This window comes from Erigeron canadensis, chromosome 4, assembly GCF_010389155.1.
Source record: "Erigeron canadensis isolate Cc75 chromosome 4, C_canadensis_v1, whole genome shotgun sequence".
In the NCBI taxonomy this organism is placed as follows: Eukaryota; Viridiplantae; Streptophyta; class Magnoliopsida; order Asterales; family Asteraceae; genus Erigeron; species Erigeron canadensis.
Window position 1 is genome coordinate 33,656,496 of NC_057764.1, and position 20,352 is coordinate 33,676,847.

At 35.6% G+C, this 20,352-nt stretch overlaps 5 protein-coding genes across 6 annotated transcripts; 2 read left to right on the forward strand and 3 right to left on the reverse strand.

Moving 5' to 3' along the window:
- Positions 1-2,447: 2,447 nt before the first annotated feature.
- Positions 2,448-4,592, reverse strand: LOC122597448. Its single transcript, XM_043770040.1, has one exon. It carries the CDS (start codon positions 4,590-4,592, stop codon positions 2,448-2,450), a length of 2,145 nt encoding a protein of 714 aa, XP_043625975.1.
- Positions 4,593-5,411: 819 nt separating this feature from the next.
- LOC122597449 (pelargonidin 3-O-(6-caffeoylglucoside) 5-O-(6-O-malonylglucoside) 4'''-malonyltransferase-like) lies at positions 5,412-6,701 on the reverse strand. Its single transcript, XM_043770041.1, has one exon. It carries the CDS (start codon positions 6,699-6,701, stop codon positions 5,412-5,414), a length of 1,290 nt encoding a protein of 429 aa, XP_043625976.1.
- A 709-nt stretch (positions 6,702-7,410) lies between these two features.
- On the reverse strand, positions 7,411-8,649 carry LOC122598635. 2 transcript variants are annotated; one of them, XM_043771220.1, is made up of 4 exons: positions 8,634-8,649; positions 8,145-8,312; positions 7,824-8,023; positions 7,411-7,692 (listed from the first exon to the last, which is right to left on the reverse strand). In XM_043771220.1, exons 2-4 carry the CDS (start codon positions 8,191-8,193, stop codon positions 7,612-7,614), a joined length of 330 nt encoding a protein of 109 aa, XP_043627155.1. In that variant the 5' UTR covers positions 8,194-8,312; positions 8,634-8,649; the 3' UTR covers positions 7,411-7,611. The 2 variants fall into 2 exon arrangements, with proteins under 2 accessions (XP_043627155.1, XP_043627156.1); XM_043771221.1 differs by lacking the exon at positions 8,634-8,649 and having other exon boundaries at positions 8,145-8,375.
- A 1,513-nt stretch (positions 8,650-10,162) lies between these two features.
- LOC122596703 (RING-H2 finger protein ATL54-like) lies at positions 10,163-11,712 on the forward strand. Its single transcript, XM_043769322.1, has one exon. The coding sequence runs from the start codon at positions 10,318-10,320 to the stop codon at positions 11,365-11,367; it is 1,050 nt and encodes a 349-aa protein (XP_043625257.1). The 5' UTR covers positions 10,163-10,317; the 3' UTR covers positions 11,368-11,712.
- A 3,373-nt stretch (positions 11,713-15,085) lies between these two features.
- Positions 15,086-18,936, forward strand: LOC122595080 (2-oxoglutarate-dependent dioxygenase 19-like). The gene is made up of 5 exons (XM_043767377.1): positions 15,086-15,185; positions 15,296-15,546; positions 15,633-15,868; positions 18,050-18,380; positions 18,509-18,936. The coding sequence occupies exons 2-5, from the start codon at positions 15,313-15,315 to the stop codon at positions 18,752-18,754; spliced, it is 1,047 nt and encodes a 348-aa protein (XP_043623312.1). The 5' UTR covers positions 15,086-15,185; positions 15,296-15,312; the 3' UTR covers positions 18,755-18,936.
- The last annotated feature ends 1,416 nt before the right edge of the window (positions 18,937-20,352 follow it).

A 20,352-nucleotide genomic window follows, 5' to 3' on the forward strand; every position in this document is an offset into this window, starting at 1 on the left:
CAAATCAGTATTTTCATAAACAAAAATGGCCTCTATCAATGTTAGCTATGTTCCCAGAAACCCAGAGTTGTTGTGGCTACAAGCTGCAGATGAACATCGGTCATACAACATCTCCCATGACCCTGCCCTCACAGAAGAGCCACGTTGCAGAAAAGGTGATGGAGGGCTTAACAGACTACTGCAAGATGGTGTGCCCGACGAGGTTGTACGTTATATCAGGAGTGCTGGGTTTTACGAACTCTTCTAGGCATATACATGCCAACTTGATCATTCTTTGATCATCGCGTTGGCTGAGCGATGGCGTCCTGAAACCAACACGTTTCACTTTCCTATCGGTGAAGCGATTGTCACCTTGCAAGATGTGCAGGTGATATGGGGTTTACCCATACAGGGACCACCGGTGTGTGGTAAGTGGGTTACAGAGACCTGAAATGTTGAATATTGGAAGAATTTGTGTGAGGAGTATCTGGGTATTTACCCGGAAGATGACGACTTGCGCAAAGGTCGGATGAAGTTTAATCGGTTGGCGGGTACGATTACTTTTGAACATTGGGACCCGAATAATGAGGAGCGTTGCCAACAAACGGCTAGACGGGTTATTCTAGCTCTTATTGGTTCGCAGCTTTTTCCTGATTCTAACAGCTATGATGTTAGTCTTAACTATTTGTCGTTTCTGGGAGACCTGAGCATAGCGGGTCGAAGGAGCTGGGGTTCAGCAACCCTTTGTTGTTTGTATAGGAATTTGTCTAAGGGGACTTGGCCTACTAGACAAGGCATTGATGGACCGTTGTTGTTGTTGCAGTATTGGGCGTGGGAAAGATTCCCACGCATTGCCCCACGAGTCACGCCATTCAAACCGGATGACGGAGAAGAAGAAGAGGCGTATGAATACGGAAGCTGTTTAGCAAACAAGTGGTGTGGAGACCACTCAAATCGTGATACACCGGGACACTGTATAATTTCGTTTCGTTCTTTTTTCAATGCGCTAACACCTGACCAGGTAATAATTAATATGTTTTAATACGTTTTAAGTTATATTTAATTATTAATCTCTAAGTTATAATATGTTAATATCTTTGAATACTTTTTAATTAATGCATTTCGAATGGACTCCGTATACCAACTTCATCAACATACTCCCCGCGAGTTGTAAGACTGGGCGAAGCATATGGAGATACATGGGCCCCTTGATTTGTTGGGAGGAAGTGGAGTTCCATCTAGCAGATAGAGTTGCTAGACATTTCGGCTTGATACAAGCCATTCCTGATAATGATGCTTTGGTGGCCCCAGCACAGCATAAGACCCTTATCAAAATGCGAAAAGAGAGGGTCGATTACTGTGAAGTACATGCCGACTATATCGACCAGTGGAACAACCGGGCGCAGCGGATCCACCAGGGAGACCGAGGGGCCACCTGTGCACCAGGGTTTATGCAGTGGTATTTGGAGCGTACCGTCTTAACAGTCGGTAAGCCCGGTCAGCAACAGCCTCCAGGCCAGTACCCTCAATGGGGCGTTACCCAACAGTTTTATGTAAGTTTATTTTTGTTAAATAAACCTTACTACTAATATATACTTATTTGTTACTAATATTTAAATGTGCGCAGCAAGACAGTTTGGTACAGGTTGACGAGCGAGCTCGTCAACAACAAGAAGCAAATTCGCAGATAAGTCACTTGTTTGGGGATTTTAGAACAATAACGAGGGAGACATTTTCGTTGACTCAACAGGAAGAACGAATGAATTATTCGTCTCAAAATTGGCAGTTTCCTGAGCCACAGCCATTTGAAATGCCTCCCTCCCAAAGTTATCAAGCTCCTTCCAGTTCTGGTGCTGGTCCTTCTAATTGGGCAGGTGGTCCTTCCAGTTTTAATACCCAAACTGTGTTTAGGCCGACACCCAATTCAGGGTTTCAAAGTTACCAACCGGGTAACCCACAGGCTGGAGCCTCGACTTCAGCAACCCATCAAATGTTCCCGGGTAATTTCTTCATGGGTAGCTTTCAAACCCCGAATTATTATACCTAAAATGCAGGACCAACTAATGTGTTTTTATTTCATGTTGGAACCAATTAAAAACAGATTAGAAATTCAGGAAAAAACAAACATAAATTTCAAATTCATCAATACAAAGAGACATAAATTTCAGGAAAAACAAACAAAAACAACATTTTAATTGAGGTTGAAATTTCATGGAATGACATATTCAAATTTCAGGGCATGTCTTCCTGTTATGGCCCAATTGACCACAAATACCACATCTAGCTTGTTGTCTTGAGGTTGAAGATCTGCTCGTAGAACTCTCATCCATCTCGTTCCGGTACCGTCTGGTGCGTCTCCTACCTCTTTGCGTGACCAGTTTTTCAGGGTCTCCCTGAATCTGCCAATCTACCGGCGCCCAGTAATTCACCTCTCGAAGGGGAGAAAGTGCAGCATTATACTGATTTATCTATGTCCTAGTTGTGTACCTTTTACTTGGAAGATTAGCAGCTCTCTCTTGTTTATATCCGCAAACAGCAATGGCATGAGAACATGGAAACCTTTGATGCTGCCAAGCTCCACAAGAGCATTTTTTCCTATTCTCCCCCATGACAACATTGTATGTGTACTCGCCTTGTGCATTTCTTTGGTTTGTTCTGATCGTGTAATTACCTGTTCGTTCATCAAACACTTCCACTCTATGGCTTGTTGACGCTCGTTCACGCATCTGATAAACCTGCCACATTTTGCGAGCTAGTGGTGGGTTCCAACTACTTGCCTTCCGGTATTGGCTGACAAAATGGTCTCTTGTCCAAGTAAAAGTGCTCTCAATTAAAGCTCTAATAGGTAGCATTCGAGCCTTACCAAGGATATTGTTTTGGCACTCGGCAATGTTTGTCGTTAAGTTACCCCAATGACGAAGCGCCGAGTCGTGCCTTAGAGTCCACTTCTCCAAACCAATGTTCCTCAAATACGGCCAAACAACATCATCTTCTCCTTTGATTGTGTTTATCGCCCAAGTATACTTGGATGATTGGGAGGTGGAACCGATAACCCAAGCCAGATTTTTGATTCTCCTGTTCTTGAAGTGCGAGTTGACGTTGCTACAAACGTGCCTCAAACAATACCGATGATGCCACCCATCAATTTGGCTCACTACATTAAGAATGCCTTGGTGACGGTCTGAAATGATACACAAATCACCTTGCCTCTGCGACCCGACATGCTTTTCAAAGAGATTTAGAAACCATCCCCAACTTTCATTAGACTCTTCATCAACCAAGCCATAAGCGACCGGCAATAGTTGTCCATTGGCGTTCTTTGTCACTACAGTTAACAACTTACCTTTGTAGCTGCCTTTCAAATGAGTGCCATCGACAAAGATCACCGGAATACAACGTTGGAATGCCCTAATTGCCGGTCCAAATGCCCAAAATACATACTTGAATTTATGTATATGGCTTGAACTGGTTGGAGAATGGAGCCATTCCACAACAGTGTCTGGGTTAGCACGTTGTAATTCAGCAACATACTTGGGCAGTGCATCAAAGTTACTCGGCCAAGTTCCATACAACCTTTCAATTGCTAACCTTCTTGCATTCCACGCCTTGGCGTAGCTCACATCAACATTGAACGTTGTTTTTACTTGGGCCTGGATCTGTCTAATTTTTAAAGTTAAATCCTCCCGCACTTGTGACAAAATTTCAGAAGCAATCATACTTGCTGTCATACAACGATTGTTATTAGATATCACTTCTCCATAACAATTGTGACTCTCCACCCACTTTGTGATCTGAAACAATCCTAATCTGTTTCTGTTAACAAGCCACCTACACGGGACCCAGTCCAAAACACCACGATAATTCTTCCCCCTGGTCATGCACTGTGCTTTCCAAAACGCTGGCCTTGTATCCATAACAATAAGTTCTCTGTTTTCTCTTATGTTCCAAAGCCTAACAACGTGTATAAGCTCCGCCTTGCTCTGAAAAAACATTCCTTTTTCTATCACATTTCTATCTGGCGACCAAAATACCACATCTTCTTGAACGTCATTGAATGGCATTAGACGATCTTCATTATCATCTTGAAGATTAACAAGTTCTTCATGCTCCAAAGGACCTTGTGCATGAGCCCTTTCTTCTTCTTCATCTCCAGATACATCCCCATCAACGCTATATGCGTCGATGGTATCATCACTTGTATAAGGTGCCTCGTCGCTTGATCCACCAACCATTGGGTCAATTTCATGATCTTGAACATGTTCATCGTCTTCATCGTCATTGTCTTCATCATCGACATTGTCTTCATCATCGTCATTGTCTGCATCATCTTCGTTATCTTCATCATCTTCGTTATCTTCTGGCTGGTTACTCCCTTGAAAAAAACACTGGCTTTGAGTCAAGCTTAACAACTGGTTTGTAAAACTATGCTCGAACTTCACTTCAAATTGCGCTTCACCAAGATAATAAATCATTTCCAAAGTATTATCATCCGTAATTAAGTTCCTAAAAGGAACACCCTTAAATTCATACCACAAATATAATTGCAGTTTGAACTGTTGTTTTGAAACACCAAAACAACTGTAAGTTATATCAGAGATTTGTGAATAAGTCATCATGTGGAAAATGGGAAAACTTCTTCTTTTCGATGGATCTGTATTTTGAAGGATTCCATTTATGAATGATACTTGATCATCCCATACTAACTGAACTACAATGGGTTTGATGATGAAGAAGAAGCCATTTTTTTTTAAAGTGTTTGAAATGTTATTTGAAAATGTTTGTTGAGTACTGATAATGTTTACTGATGAAGAAGAAGCCATCACATACTATATATATACAACAAAAAACTAATTAGGTTAACATATCATATTCCACCATTCGACACGTGTTAGGGTTTCCTCGAAACCGGTTTTTCAAATACCGGTTTCCAGAAACGTGTACACAACCACTGTACCACCAGTACAACCACTGTACCACCAGTACCACCACACTGTACCCCCACTGTACCACTTGCACCATCACTGTTCACTATCACGTCAAAGGGTGAGTCCGGTATTTGAAATACCGGATTCAAAGTTTCTTTTTGAAACCGGTATTTCAAATACCGGATTTGACTAGAAATTTTGAATCCGGTATTTCAAATACCGGTTTCACTGGTTCTATAAATTATTTTTTCCAAAACTTGTTTGACAAAACACCCTTGAAATACGCCCGTTTCGAAAAAATTTTCGTTGATATACATTAGTACATACACTTAAACTTGTTTGCTATGGTAGAAATGGAGGGGATCCTTTTCAGGTTATGTAACCTAATGGCTATTCCGGTGCTGTTTCCTACGTACACATTTTCTATAACCATCATAAGATGTTTACCTAGTGAGGTTCCAACCGACCGGGTCTTTATAGAGAACTTCAAGATGTCTTTTATTACCGCTAGGCCACCTCTGAGATGGTCGAAGTGGTAAAGGCTAAGATGTCACGATCTTGTTCAAACACATACATATCTTTCTCATTCAAACTCACCCATGCTTCAATTGCATCCCCATGTTTGTCATCCATTAATGTTACCAGCTCAAGCGACCTTTCAAGGGCTCTTGCCCAGTCAGGCTTACCCCAACCAAAATCAGCCTCGTATATAGGAAACCGACACCAACTTGTAAACATGCAAAACTTGTTGTGCTTCAATTCTTCGTTTACTTTGGCATAAGAAGCCATTGCATGTTTGCATATCTCTTCACCACTTGCTGTTGCAAGCCAAGCGATAATGCTTTTTGTTGTATCTTCTATCATGGAAACAAGATCAACAAACTTGGGTTCCATTTCTTTTTGCAGCAAACGGATTGGATAAGGAGCCCATACGTTCCCAAACGAGCTTTCTGATATCGGCGAACCTACCTTTCCTCTAAGATTCATTGCAGGAGCCAACAAACAGTCCCTGAATCTTCCACAATTAACTTTGTCAATTAAGATAAGAGCCTTCCATACTAAAGAAGCTACCAATGTTACTCGACTGTGTTTAGTACTATTTTCCAGACCTGTTTTTGATCTTAGCTTTCTTATCGCAGTCCTGTCAAACACAAATCTTTTTGTCACTGTTATGTTTTCTAGTTCAACTGATACTGGTGAGTGTTCATTTGATAAATTTTCCCTTGGCCGAAAGAGAGAATCCAAATTATCAAAAGAAGGAGAAAAGGGGCCGTTGCTGGGCCTTGTGCGGTTTGTGCTAGCCCATGCATTGATGAACCTAACCAGGTTGCATGCATCAGTAACCTTGTGTGAAGCACTCACACCTATAACAAGTGAGCCACAATCAAATACATTCACCTGAATGATTACCAACGTGTTTCTAACTTGATCTGGTGTGGCTACAAGTCGATGAACATGGTCCATCTTTGAACCATGTGCCAGAAACTCATCCAGTCTTGCACTGACTCGAGTCTCAAAATATTCAACACCTTGATCACTACAATCAACTGCTAACCCATCTTCTGTGATTCTTCCAGCTAGCGGGTAGAATGAAGTCAGCACCTCTGACAAAGACTTGACCAGTTGACCAACTCTATCTGAAATATTGACCCCACCACTGGCTTTGTAGAAGAAGATTAGATTTATGTATGCAGATGGAGCAAGTTGATCAAGCAGTGATAGCTTGAAGTAGCGTCTATTTTCTGGCGTTGACTTTGATGGTTTTATGAACCTTGTGGATTGAATCTTAATCTCCATGTCGTATGGTAGTAATGATCTCTTTGTTTTCAATGAGGGAGTGATTGATAAAATTCTAGCTAGGTATATTATATCATGCCTAAAAGATGATTGAAGAAGAAAGAGAGTTACGAGTAGTCAATTATAAAAGTTGTAACGATAAAAATGACTAGGGTGCGGTTTCAAATATTGTTGATTCCCCTGGTAATAGACTTGGCTTAATTAATCACTCCCTCATATATATATTCTTAACTTCACCAACCCAATGTTGATGGTCTAACTGAACAGTTTATGGTGATGGTTTTGTACTAAATATTATAAGTAAAAGCTAATTAAGATGCTTGTGTTAATATAATGGGGTTGACTTATTCGTTCAATCATATATCATGCTGCTTATTGATATTTTCATTATTGTAATTAAATTCAGCAAGTAGCCTGCCCCTGTGCTCATATATATGACGAATTAGCCGGCCAGTTGATACTTAATAGTGCATATAATTAGTTTAGATGGCTGTGTCATTGATGTCACTGGGTGGCTGCATATAGTTAGTTAAACATGTACAGTATATTATATTAGTATATAAATAAGGTGATGACCTTTTTTTGAGTTACTATATATAATTTTACCAAACTGTATACAGATATATAACAGGCAGGCTTCTCGATCGCTGCCTGCTTAACTGAAATTACGTATACAAAAACTAGCGTACGAATATATAATGGAGAAAGGATATAGAATCACTTGCCAATCAAATATAATCTGGCTAGTGCTCCTGGTGATTTTACATACATATGTTAGTGTTAATATATATACATGATCATAAGCCTTCTGAAAAAGGATATATACATGATAAGGCATATTTTAGTACAACTTAATTTGTAAAGACATTCAAAACAATTTGTCTTATAATCTTTCTTAGTTATGTGTAACCTACTTCTTGTGTTCAAATTTATCAATGACAGGTTCTACCATGGTCTCCAAGTCCATGAGGTCTTGCTTGAGATGACCTACCTGCAAGCAAAAGAATTCTGTTAGTAGAGGTGGAACCGACTTACTAGTGGTGGACTGGTGGGTCGATTTGGATGAAACCAAGGAAACTTAAAGGGAAAGACTCAAACGGGATGCATCTTGCCTTAGAGTACCTTATGGATGAAACTTTCAGTTATTTGAGCTTCTTTAGCAATCACGCTAGATGCATGTTCAACTATTAGAGCGGCGTGTTTCAGTTCACCATTGTCTAGCTTCTCTGCAACTTCTGCTGATAGTTTTTCTGTTTTAGACGCAACCTTTTCAACAACCTCAGCCACTTCCTCTGCTTCTCTAACAACCTCTTCTACCTTACCTGAAAGTCTCATGATCTATAAATCTATAATTTTATTCCTTGCACCTATTTATGTTACAAATAGTAAAAATATCGATCATGCATGTAAATCGTGTAACTACATTACTGTAAATGTACTTGCCTTCAAGCCTTAGCATGTTGTCCCACTTTTGTTTCCAAACTGAGAACATTAAGGGTAAGATAGAACCCAATACCCATTTCAGCCTGCACCAAATTAGGTGATCTTATTAATTAGTTCCATATCTTGAGCCGCGTCCATTAAAAGTATTGAATTTATCGTGAAACGCATCTGCTGACAACAAGATCATACTATGTTTATCATTAAGTTTCTGGAAGTCATACTTCTTTTTTTTCTTTCTTTTGCTATGCAAAGACTTACAACACTTGTAACCAGAAACTATATATATAGACTCATTTGTCTCAAATGAGACTTGAAAACACAACCTCTTGTCGAAAAGGTCATCCGGATATGGTTAGACCAAATGCCATATGGGTCATCCTTTGGTGTTGCACACATTATTTGGTAAGCATAATCACACCTTTTTCTTAACATAACTGTCAAAGCATGGTTTTGTTTATATGTTTTCCACAGAGCTTAAATAGTACATACCAGAAAAATATGTTACGCCTTGGAGGATCTGGATCGGATGGCTGAAATTGAACTTTTGAGGTATCTTCTTGTCCCCTATATGTTTTCAATCCATTCAGAAAATAGTTCAAATTGAATGTTTCATCGTCATAAAACGAAAAGAAAAAAAAAAGTAAAATAAATTTCAAAGGTCAAGAGATGCACATTTTAGCCTCTGGACTTTTAATCGAGTCAATACTAGAAATGTTTAGCATTTGGTGCATCGAGTTGTCAATGCCGTACCCGAACTTTAAAAGCTTTGTGCCACCGCTCATATGCTGATGGCGGGGAGCACTAGTTATGCTCCCCAAACTATGTGTATAGCGGCACATCAACAAGGTGGCTAAGTTTCGAACCCCATAAGATGCTGAAGTATTTTTGGGGCTCATATTTATCAAGTGGCGTGCCTTTTCAAATGTAGAAACGTATATTCTAAATTTCTAAGGGCTTTTTCGAAAGGATGGCTAACTATGAAATGATTTTTAAACTAAGAAATTTCAGTTTATAATTTAAAGTGAAATGGATATATGAAAAGGATAATATATCTGAATGTGTATATATGTTATAGGTTTTCATGACTTTTAAGCAATAAATGGAGTCTTTTGGATAACAAGTTATATGTTCCTTGCAAGTTTTCTAAGACATAAAAAAGGGCACTACTTTGGACTTTGGATGTCTTAAATTAAGTAAAAGTTACATAATGCCCAAACGAAAGTGTCCCGAATTTACCGTTACATAATGTAATTTGATCGTGTAAACCAAGTAAAAAACAATAGATATAAAGATAGAGAATCGTGTGGAAAAAGGTTTTGTAGCAAGTATGACAACCAATTATTATTTAGACTTCAAATAATAATTAGGAGTGTATGTGGCTAAAATGATGAGAAATTCATCGTGGGACAAGCCTAAGTGATTTGATCGATTTCCATGAGTCTTTTTCAATTAAAGCGATTTCAAGTTTTCAACCGAATAAATCCTTGTCACATTTGAAAGAAATGTCATTTTCATCTTCTACGGATTTAGAACCTTAATACATCGACAATATATGAGTAGGTTAAAATGTAGACATATCTTATTTTATTTAAGCAAAGAAGCTACTTTGAGGTTTTATTAAAATGATAGATAAATTAGATCTCCGAATCAAACCTCTCATCTTTGTCTCTAAAGTCTAGATATTTATTATTAATTTATTTAATTCTTGTCACGTTGTGTTAGTCAATTTTTATCTTATATACTTTATAATAAAATATTAATGTAATAATATATAATAAAGTGAAGAAAAGTCAAAAATTTTGTTCAACTAACTTAGTATATCCTTACGGAACTCTCATTTTTAATTGAATCACCTAACCTCTTCAAATTTAATATTATCCAATATTTACTCATTAACATCATAACTAGGATTCCTATATTCAGTTCCACAAAATCTACTTTTACTCAAACACCAACAAATCCAAAGTTGACTTTTAAACCTCCTTCTTAACTTTCAAACATCAAAATCGTATTCCTATACACACACAAATTGTTTTATTATATTTTGTCAATATAAATCCATTTCTCAAAAACCCCTACAATTTTTTTTTCATGCAAAATGATTCATCAAAACGAATGAACATCATCTCTATAATCTGCAAAAACGACGCCGTTTTATCCTTTTTTTTCTCTTATGACAACTCATCGGAAAATGATCGAATATCCGGTAAACGCCACCGAAGCCGCCATATTATGCTCTTTCCAATGCGACCCAATACAAAATCCATCATATGATTGCATGCCCATTTGCTCAGATATATGTCCGAAAAATTGTTACACTTCTCCGGCGATATCGCCGCCGTACGACGGTGGATATATATACACAACACCACCAAAACACCACCATGTATCTCTAAGTTTACCGCTCAAAATATCACTTTTTATACTTGTTATAACGTTCTCTTTATTCTTGCTTTACACCCTTTACAAGTTTTACACTGTTTGGTACAGAGCAAGATTCCGGCGATCACCTTCTTCGCCGGAAAATCAAGAAACTCATGAAGAATTCGTTGATCATGATATTGTTGATCATCCTATTTGGTATATTAGAACTATAGGTTTAAATCCTTCAGTTATAAGTGCAATAACTGTGGTTAAGTATAAAAAAACCGAAGAAATTATAGACGGCACGTCGTGTTCTGTTTGTTTAAGTGATTTTCAAGAAAATGAAGCACTTAGATTATTGCCAAAATGTAACCATGCATTTCATATATCTTGTATTGATACTTGGCTTAGATCACATACAAATTGTCCTTTATGTAGAGCTGGGATTGTTAAGAATGTAACGAATAATAATAACTCGTTGTCTTTAGACGAAAACTTGGGTGGTTCGGGTACAGGGGAAGAAGCCCGAGTTGAGATTTCGGTTAGGGAGGATGGTGAGGTGGAGGAAGGACAAAGGGTGGTTGATGGTGATGATCAAAGATTGGATTTGAGAATTCGGGTTGATAATGATGATGAAAATAATAAGGCAGATGGTTCGAGTGGGACTAGTGAAATCTTGATCATTAGAAGATCGGTTTCTTTGAATGATTATGCAGCTTGCAGGGTTAGAAATGATGTACTTAATCATAATAACTATTATTCGGATCGTCACGATGTTCAAATCCGTTCGCTTGATGGTGGTAATATGGGATTTGATGTGGTCAAAGTTGAGCAAACACCAAATAATCGAGGTAATTAGACGGTAATGGTTGTTCTTCAAATGAAACATAGTTTCAAGATTCTTGTAATGTGGCAAGCTTTTCAAGTTTCGGGCTGGAAGGACTCTCAACAAGCTGAGAGTCTTCATGGGTTTTTTTTTCGTTTTCTTTAAAGTTTTGATATTTCATCACTAAAAAGAACAACTTCTTAAAGAAAGTATATACTTGTGGTGATGTTTATGTTCTTAATTAATTGATCGAGAACAATTCCTAAAGAACAAATCCTAAAGAAAGGATGGTCGTATAGTCTTGTTCTGTTTCTCAAAATAGAAAAACAAACATAAGTGCACAGTTTTGCTGTTATAAAATAATTATTTCGTTTTACTTGTGTTCGTGTTCGATAGTTTGCAGTTTTTTGATTCCCTTTTTGCTTTGATGATGAAACGATGATAGTTTGCTGTGATATGAGCATGTGATCATAACATATGACGCTTTGTCGCATGTTTAGATCACGATAGTATAATCATATGCATCGCCTTTATATGTGTACACTTTGGACTAATGTTATGTTAGATTGTTCATAGTTGTGCTAACTGCTTAGAGATGTATGCCGAATCATCAGGTCCCGTGAACTCCATTGCTTCTATTAGTTCCATCGATTCCCTGTGATCAATGGTTCCAAAATGTGTTTGCAGGCGGGTCAACATAACCCGACCCATATTGGACCGAACTTATTACTCAACCTAATCGACCTGCCTCTTTTGCCATCTCTAGTATCTTGAAATATAATGGATGTAGAGGGGTATATCTTTAAGAATGAATGATTTAATAAACTAGAAAATGTCATAGAAGAATCAATTAGTAGGGTTCTTCCAATGATAACAAAACAAAAGGGTTGTTTTCACTTGCAACCATTCTTACCAACTAATTTTGGTCATCTGTTTTTATCAACAAACTACACTCAACCCAAATTATCTTATTCTCGTATGATTTGATTAGGCTGCTTTAGAGTTTAGACAATCATTTGATCTTAAGCAAAAACAAAGACGTAAACTTTGTAGAGGCATGGGGCAAATGCTATAAATTGATTGTAATTTTGATTTTCGGGCTCAAAAATTTTGTAATACGGCAATAAATTTGGGGATAAGTACTTTGTAATGTAACAAACTTTGAATGAATGTCTATAGTAGGAAATAACTAAAGTCGTGTATATTGTATGTAAACAACTCGAAAATAATGTCTATTGTATGTAAGAAAATATATTCAACTAATTAAAATCAGACAAGTGGCACCTCTATATGGTTGCCACGTATGTTTTCTTACATACAATAAACATTTTTTAAAGTTGTTTACATACAAATATACAATACACAAAACTTTAGTTATTTCCTACTATAGATATTCGTCCAAAGTTTGTTACATTCCAGGATATTTATCCTATAAATTTGGGTCCATAGGATTTGTAAGGACTCGATAAAGTAAAAGGTTGTGTTTGAGACTAAGAAGTTTTAACGTGTGTACTAGCTTCTTTGTAAATGTCTTTTTCCAGAAAAAGAAAAGGAAAAACAAGAGTTTGCTGCTTGTAATGAACAAAGTGTGTTCTATAAAAGAGGCTTAATGTGACCTTTTGGGCTTATAAAGACTAAAATTTGACTTTTGAATTTAGATTTGAGGACAAGTATAATCAAATATTAAAGGTTTTGTTTTTGGATTTGGATTCTAAATAATATCTGTAGGGAGTTTGAACTTTAGAATCAGTACCTTTGAAATTAATAGTCAAATGTCTTAACATGTGTTGCTTTGAAGTTGTGAGTATTATGAAATAGGGATTAGTTTCCACGAATTTAAGAAACTTTGAATGAATGTCTATAGTAGGAAATAACTAAAGTTGTATGTATTGTATGTAAACAACTTTGAAATAATGTTTATTGTATGTAAGAATTTCGTTTCAACCAATTAAAATCTGACAAGTGGCACCTGTATATGGTTGTCACGTATGTTTTTTTACATACAATAAACATTTTTTCAAGTTACTTACATACAATAGACATAACTTTAGTTTTTTCCTACTATAGACATTCGGTCAAAGATAACTACATTCCAAGAAATTAATTCCTATGAAATACTGTAACTAAAGTAGTAATTGGGCTGCATTGTGGGATATCATCGAGCCAAAGGACTTGACAAATCTAATGTAGAAAAATTTTTGACTTTTAAATCTGGTTCACATATATTTGTTGTCAAACTTTATCACCATGACCACAACCCGATCATGCAATCAGGTTGCTTCCTCGTTAGGATCGTCCATCAAGACTTAGAAATTACACTCGATCTTTTCAATCTCTCAAGTAAATAATTTTTAGCCTTCGTCTTCGAACCTGAGCTCCCACAAATTAAGCTGGCCATCATTGCCTCTGCTGACTACAAATAATAAAGCACAAGGGCATTTTATTTAATGTGAATGATACCCTTCGCAAACTATGAAGTAGTTTAAGTCCAATAGTCCATACCAATAAATGTTACGAGTAAATAATTAGAGAAGAAATTATGTTCTACCAATAATTTTGCCATCAATACGGTCTCTCTCACAAAAATGCTTGTGCTATGAAGAGACGGTAAAAATTCAAGAGAGTGCAAAATTAGAAAATTTTAAGAAAAAATAATTTAAGGAGGGCAAAATTTAAAAATTTATATAAAATTTTTAAAAAATACATGTCAAAATTAAAATTTCAAAGACATTGGCATTTGTCATGTTAGCATTAGCATATCTGTTCTATGTAGACATCCTTAGCATTTGACATGTCAGCTTTATGACATTAACCTTAATTCTTTTTAATTAGATAAAAAGGGTACCTGCGTAATACGACAATGATGGCGAAAAAGGATGGCGGTAGCGATGTGGTTATTAATGTAAAAGTTATTGATGTAAAAGGTTAATGTACTTATTTTAAGGGTCGAATGATGTATATTGTAAATAATTTTATTAAGGATATGTTTGGCAGAAGTAGTTGTAGCTTATAGCTGTAACTTTTAGTCGAAGCTGTAAGCTGTAGCTTTTCATCAAAGCTGTTAACAAGAGCTTTTAATTTTCAAAAGTGTTTGGTACCGTAGCTGTAACTGTAACTCACAAGTATGAAATGACAAAAAGGACCAAAAAGATTGAAAAAAAAAAAACTACATGTAATATATGTATAAAATATGCCCACGAGTTGTACGTGAAAATAAGCTTAACCGATATGTATAAGAAACCAACAAAAATATAAACAAGGTATCGTAATTAAGAGAAGGATGTCGAGATTCCCGTTTGGATTTGATAAGCGTACGTATACTAATGAGAATGAAGAGTCAAAATATAAAAAAAATAAATTGTATTCTAATTAAGGATATTTGTGTAATTTTGGATGTTAGAAGCTCTTAAAAATTTTGAACGCTTCTTTGATTAGCGTTTGATTTAAAGCTTTTTGTTACAAAATAAAAGCTTAAGTTAATCCTTCCAAACAAAGCTTTTAATACCAGAGAAGCTTTTCGTTTAAAACTAAAAGCTAAAGCTCCTTAAAAGCTTCTCAAAAGCTCTTGACAAACATGCCCTAAGAGTTAGGCGAAGATTTTAAATTTATATTTAAAGAAAAGTAAAGTTATATATTTAACGGAATGAAATTTAATAAATAAATGATAGTTAGTAGAGTAGTAAGATGGTTGTTTAAATGTCATATATCCTTTGTTCGAGTCTTTGCTTACAATAACAATAATTGATTTTTCAACATTAAAATAAACTTATGGATATTTTTGAGTTTTAGCTTAAAGAAATTTTTTTTTTTTGTTTGGGTTAAAGATAAAAAGGATAGAGTTTCCAAAAATGGTGAGCCACGTTATATTTAAAGAACTATTTACGTTGTCTCTTATACAAATCTACCAATATATATATCGGGTTTATTTTTTCCTATCTATGATTGCTTATATTATATATAGGTTGTGTTTCACATGGCATGGTCGTGAACTTGAAGATGGAATGTGTTCAAGCATTAGCCAAATCTCCTACACTCAACTCAATTCCCACTAAATACGCCTACTTCAAAAACCGTAAAGAGTCAGCAGCTTTAGATTACGAAAATCCAATTCCTATCGTTGATTTTTCGTTACTCACATCCCCTGACCCAAATCTACGGTCCAAAGGTATCCAGGAGCTCGACAAAGCATGCCAAGAATGGGGCTGTTTTCAGGTACTACTTTATGCATATAGTTAGTCATTTGCATTGATCAACACCATAGAATGTTTTCTGATTAACGGTATATAAAATGTTAAAAGCTGATTAACCATGGTGTACCCGAGACTTTGATGAAGACAGTCATAGAAAAATCGAATGAGTTTTTCAACTTGACAAACCAAGAAAAGAAAGAATATGAGGAAAAGGGTGTTCTTGACCCAATCAGATATGGAACAAGTGTTAATTCGAAAACGGATCAAGTCTTGTACTGGAGGGATTTCCTGAAGATTATTGCACACCCCAAGTTTCACTGCCCAAACAAGCCCTTAGGTCTCAGGTAACTCTCATCACTACTCTTTTCTTATATCGACTCATCATCGTTACGTTCTTTTAAAGGATGTTCAAATTTAGATCACCTTATCTTAAAGCAAGTAAAAAGCAAACGTCCCGTTCCTCTTGACATGTCTGACCGAATTATAGAAGATGGCTTCTGGAAAATGTTTTCTAGTTTTTCATTTTTAATTTTCGGGAAAATAAAAAGAGTTTTCCATTTCTACAAAAGAAATTAAAATTTTGAAAACTCATTCAAAACTTGGAAAATGGAAAACAATTTGAGGTTTTCAAAATTTAGAAAACGAAAAAGGAAAAGTGGAAAACAATAAAAAAAAATGTTTTCTAATTTTCCATTGAAAAATAGAAAAGAGTGTTATCCGTTTTCATGGAAAACATTTTTAAAAAACTATGATTTGAACGCGTTTTCTATTTTTTATATTTTTTTTAAAAACAAAATAGAAAACAAAGGGTGTTTTTTCTTGTACTAGATGCACCCTAAGGGCCCCTAAATTATCAATGATTTTCGAAATGTCTACGTATACGCTAGAGGGCCGGGCCACGATGTCATACTCAAGCAGCTTTAAATTTGTCACACACTTTGGGACCAATTAATGGGAGAGGATTCCCTCAAGTTAGCATTAACTTGATGAGTAAAGTGAAGAGGATCTCGACCATTAATTAAAAATCAAAGGTCATAATTTAACGCCCCCCATATCCCCACCATTATTTCTTGGTATTTCGACCACTACTACTTTTTGCAGCGACACTCACTGCAAAAAGTGAAAAAAGTGCGGGTCCCCATGTCTATAATGGTAAATATGGCAGAATAAAAGTGAGCCCCTTGTCAGGGTCGCTACAAAAAGTCTAGTCGGGTTACCAAAAAAGTGATCGGGTTATCAGGCGCCTAATTTAATAATCAATTTTTAATGATTGATAGTTGAGAGAATCTTTACCCCCGGTTAATAAGCAACTTGATTCGGGCCAACAATGTAAAGTTGACGTCTATGCAATTATGCATGTCCTTATTATTGTCTTCTAGCTAGAGGAAAAACAAGTACGGAGTATTTGCTTTCTTATCCTTTTCTTTTTCATTACCAATATTTTATTTTATTTTTTGCACGGTATACAAGTTTTGCTCGCCGTTACTACTATCTCCGCTATATCCACCATATGGTACAATTGTATGTGGTTGCTAGAAAATAGATATCTTAATTTGTATCAATTTAAAACGTTATATGACAATGATAGTTGATCATTTGTAATTATGATAATCATCTAATATTAAGAGCGTAACTAAATTTGATATTCCCGTCGTCATAACTTAAATGTCCAAATTTGACATGTTAAGTCTTTTTTATATAATTTTGAGTGTAACTATTTTTGTTTGTACAACATAATATTTAATTAAAGTTATATCAATGAAAATACATCTAAATTAAGATCAATAAATTCATATACGAGTATTTTACATCAAGTATTATACAATACAAAAGAACAAAAATTACGATTAAAGTTGCGAAAAAAAACTTCAAAAGTCAAAACATGATAATAAATTTAGGATGGAGAGAATATTAATTAAGCATGCTTAAAGTGCATTTAAAGCGAATAAATGAAGAAGGTTAGAATATAACAAGCTGACTGAATCACTATTCACTTGTGGTAGGTGATTGTCCGATTTAGTCAGCATGCTTGGTTTATTTAATACAAGCATATTGCCCGTGCGCTGCGACAGCTAGAAGGCAAAAACAATATAAAAGGGAGGCGGTGGTAGAGATCTGGGGAGGCGGTGGAGAAGGAGGACGGTGGCGAAAGGTGATAGAAGATTATATATAATGATTAGAGAGAATGAAAGAAATGATTATATATAATGGTTTTATGTTAAATAGGGATATTTTGGGAGGAAAAAATGCTTAATTTCTTAATCCTTATTCTCTTTATAAAAGATTATAGATATAGATTATAGATTATAGATATAGATATAGATAGATGATAATAAGTTAATATAACAACAATTGTGTAACTTAACTTGAGTGTGCATGAATTGAATACTGATAATTAAGAAAGTTACATGTGTACGATGATATGCTTGTTACAAGTCCATATATATAGAGTTCATTTTAAGAAAACTTACTACTTGAATTGTATTCAAAGGCTCAAATGTGCTAATTAATATCATATATTGCAGTGAAATTCTGTTGGAGTACTCCCAAAAGACTCGAGAAATAGCAAGGGGGTTGCTAGGCGGAATATCTTCTAGCCTAGGACTCGATCAAATTTACCTAGAAAACTCTTTGCAATTAGAATCCGGTTTACAAATATGTATTGTCAATTTTTACCCTCCCTGCCCACAACCCGAACTTGCAATAGGGTTGCCTCCTCATACGGATCATGGTCTTTTCACACTCGTGGTCAACAATGGTGTAAGCGGACTTCAACTCAAGCACAAGGGAGAATGGATCAATGTAAACAATACTCTTCCTAACTCGATTCTAGTCAATACCGCTGATCAACTTGAGGTAAGCGTTCTGTTTTCATCTGATGAAAACAAGTAGAAAACAAGTAACAACACGGGCCTTAGTAGGCCACTTAATATAAATTTGTGGTGTGTATTGACTACTGTATATTATTTCTCTCAATTTTGTAGATTTTTAGTAATGGAAAGTATAAGAGTGTGGAGCATCGGGCAGTTGTAAATAATGAGGTCTCAAGGACATCCATTGCTGTTTTGAATGGACCGTCGCTAGAAACAGAGGTGAAACCGGCTAGTAAGTTGGTGGACGAAGAAAGGTGTCGTGCTGCATATGTTCCAATGGTTTATAAGGAGTATCTCGAAATCCAACAAAGCAAGTATGTTGATGGAAAGCCCTTTCTGGATAGTCTTCGGTTGTGACTACTAAATGGAATTATGGAGATGTGCTCAAATTCAAATCATGTTGATTTATGACATTTAGCTAATTGTTGGCATGGTATCTTTTTATATTTGCAAAAGATGTGTATAGATTTGAAAGCTTGTTTGATAACGTTGTGGATTTTACATTCGAACATATATATGCTATTAATAGGGGTGGATTATGCTGCGAACCCTTTAAAAAAAATGCGATAACCATTGTTAGATGAAAAAATTATTATGGATAGTCATAAAATTTTGTTTTTTTTCATTAGAGATTCGACTCGATATACTTTTGACGACGTTTTAACTTTTGTTTTTTACCTGGTACAAGGTTAAGCAAAAATTGTGATTCGTAACGGGCTCCGCCCTTGGCCACCATGGTTCTGGTATGGATTAACGAGTTTCGCCCTTAACCATCATTGTTGTATACAAATGGTCATTTAGTAATTTACATGTGAAATAAAGATCCCAAACATGCGTAAGTATACAAGTACAAGGGAAAAAAACGGAAATTAAAAAGTCGTCAAAAGTATATCGAGTCGCATCACTAATGAAAGATGACGAAATTTTAAGACTACCCATATTTTTTTTTATCTAACAATGTAAGGTTTGTGAGATAAAACATTTTGAATGATATGGATGAATTATCATTTTTTTATTAAAGATAGAGAAAAGATAAGAAAATGTATGGTTCAAAATTCTCCTATGTCCTCTGCTATTGATGATTAGTATTGATATTAGTACCACCATTTTTAATTAATGTACCACATTATATATGTATTATAGCTGATTATATAAGTCAGTAACACATGAATTTGGTACACTAATTGATAGTGGTGGTACAAATATGACTCCTCTATTGATGATAGTGTACGTTAATAAATTGGTGCAAATTTCAATGTGTTCAAAGTCATCATTTGGGTTTGTACTAAGGAACTATAGAGTGATTCAGAGCATACAAAATTGGTGAAGCTAATAAAATCTGAATTGAAGTTATTATATTAGAATAGTAGTTTCAATACGTGAATTTGATTTCATACATAAATCAGATTAATAAACGTTGAAAGAATTCGATTAATTAGCAGTATAGGCCTAAGACCAATAAGAGAGTTTGGAAAAACAATGAGGTCCAGATCTATATTTCAGCCCTCTAGGGAGTTACCTGAGCTTTTTAGATAAGAAAATCTAATGTTCCATAAATAATCGATCTTAAATTAAATTAGATTGTAGAGATTATCTAAATGTTATTCAAAAAAAAATTCACTTTCAGTGAAATAAGCTTTTAATTGGTTAATTGAAATATTAAAGTCAGTTAATTGAATTTTATGAAATATTAATAATTTTTTATCTTTTAAATAAAAGGTAGTAATTAGAATGTGTTAAGGTCAGGGATAAAAGAGTGGATTCAATGTGACAGAAAGTGATGGGGAAGTGACAATGTATACTGTTTTTGGTGCAATGAATATACGCTTTGGAGATGGTCTAACTGCATAATGTTGCTATCATAAAGTGAAAGATATCTTGAATGATAGTCGGCAGTTTCATACTTTCATGAATTCCATATTGTCTTTAATTATCTTTGATGTTGACAGCTTGAT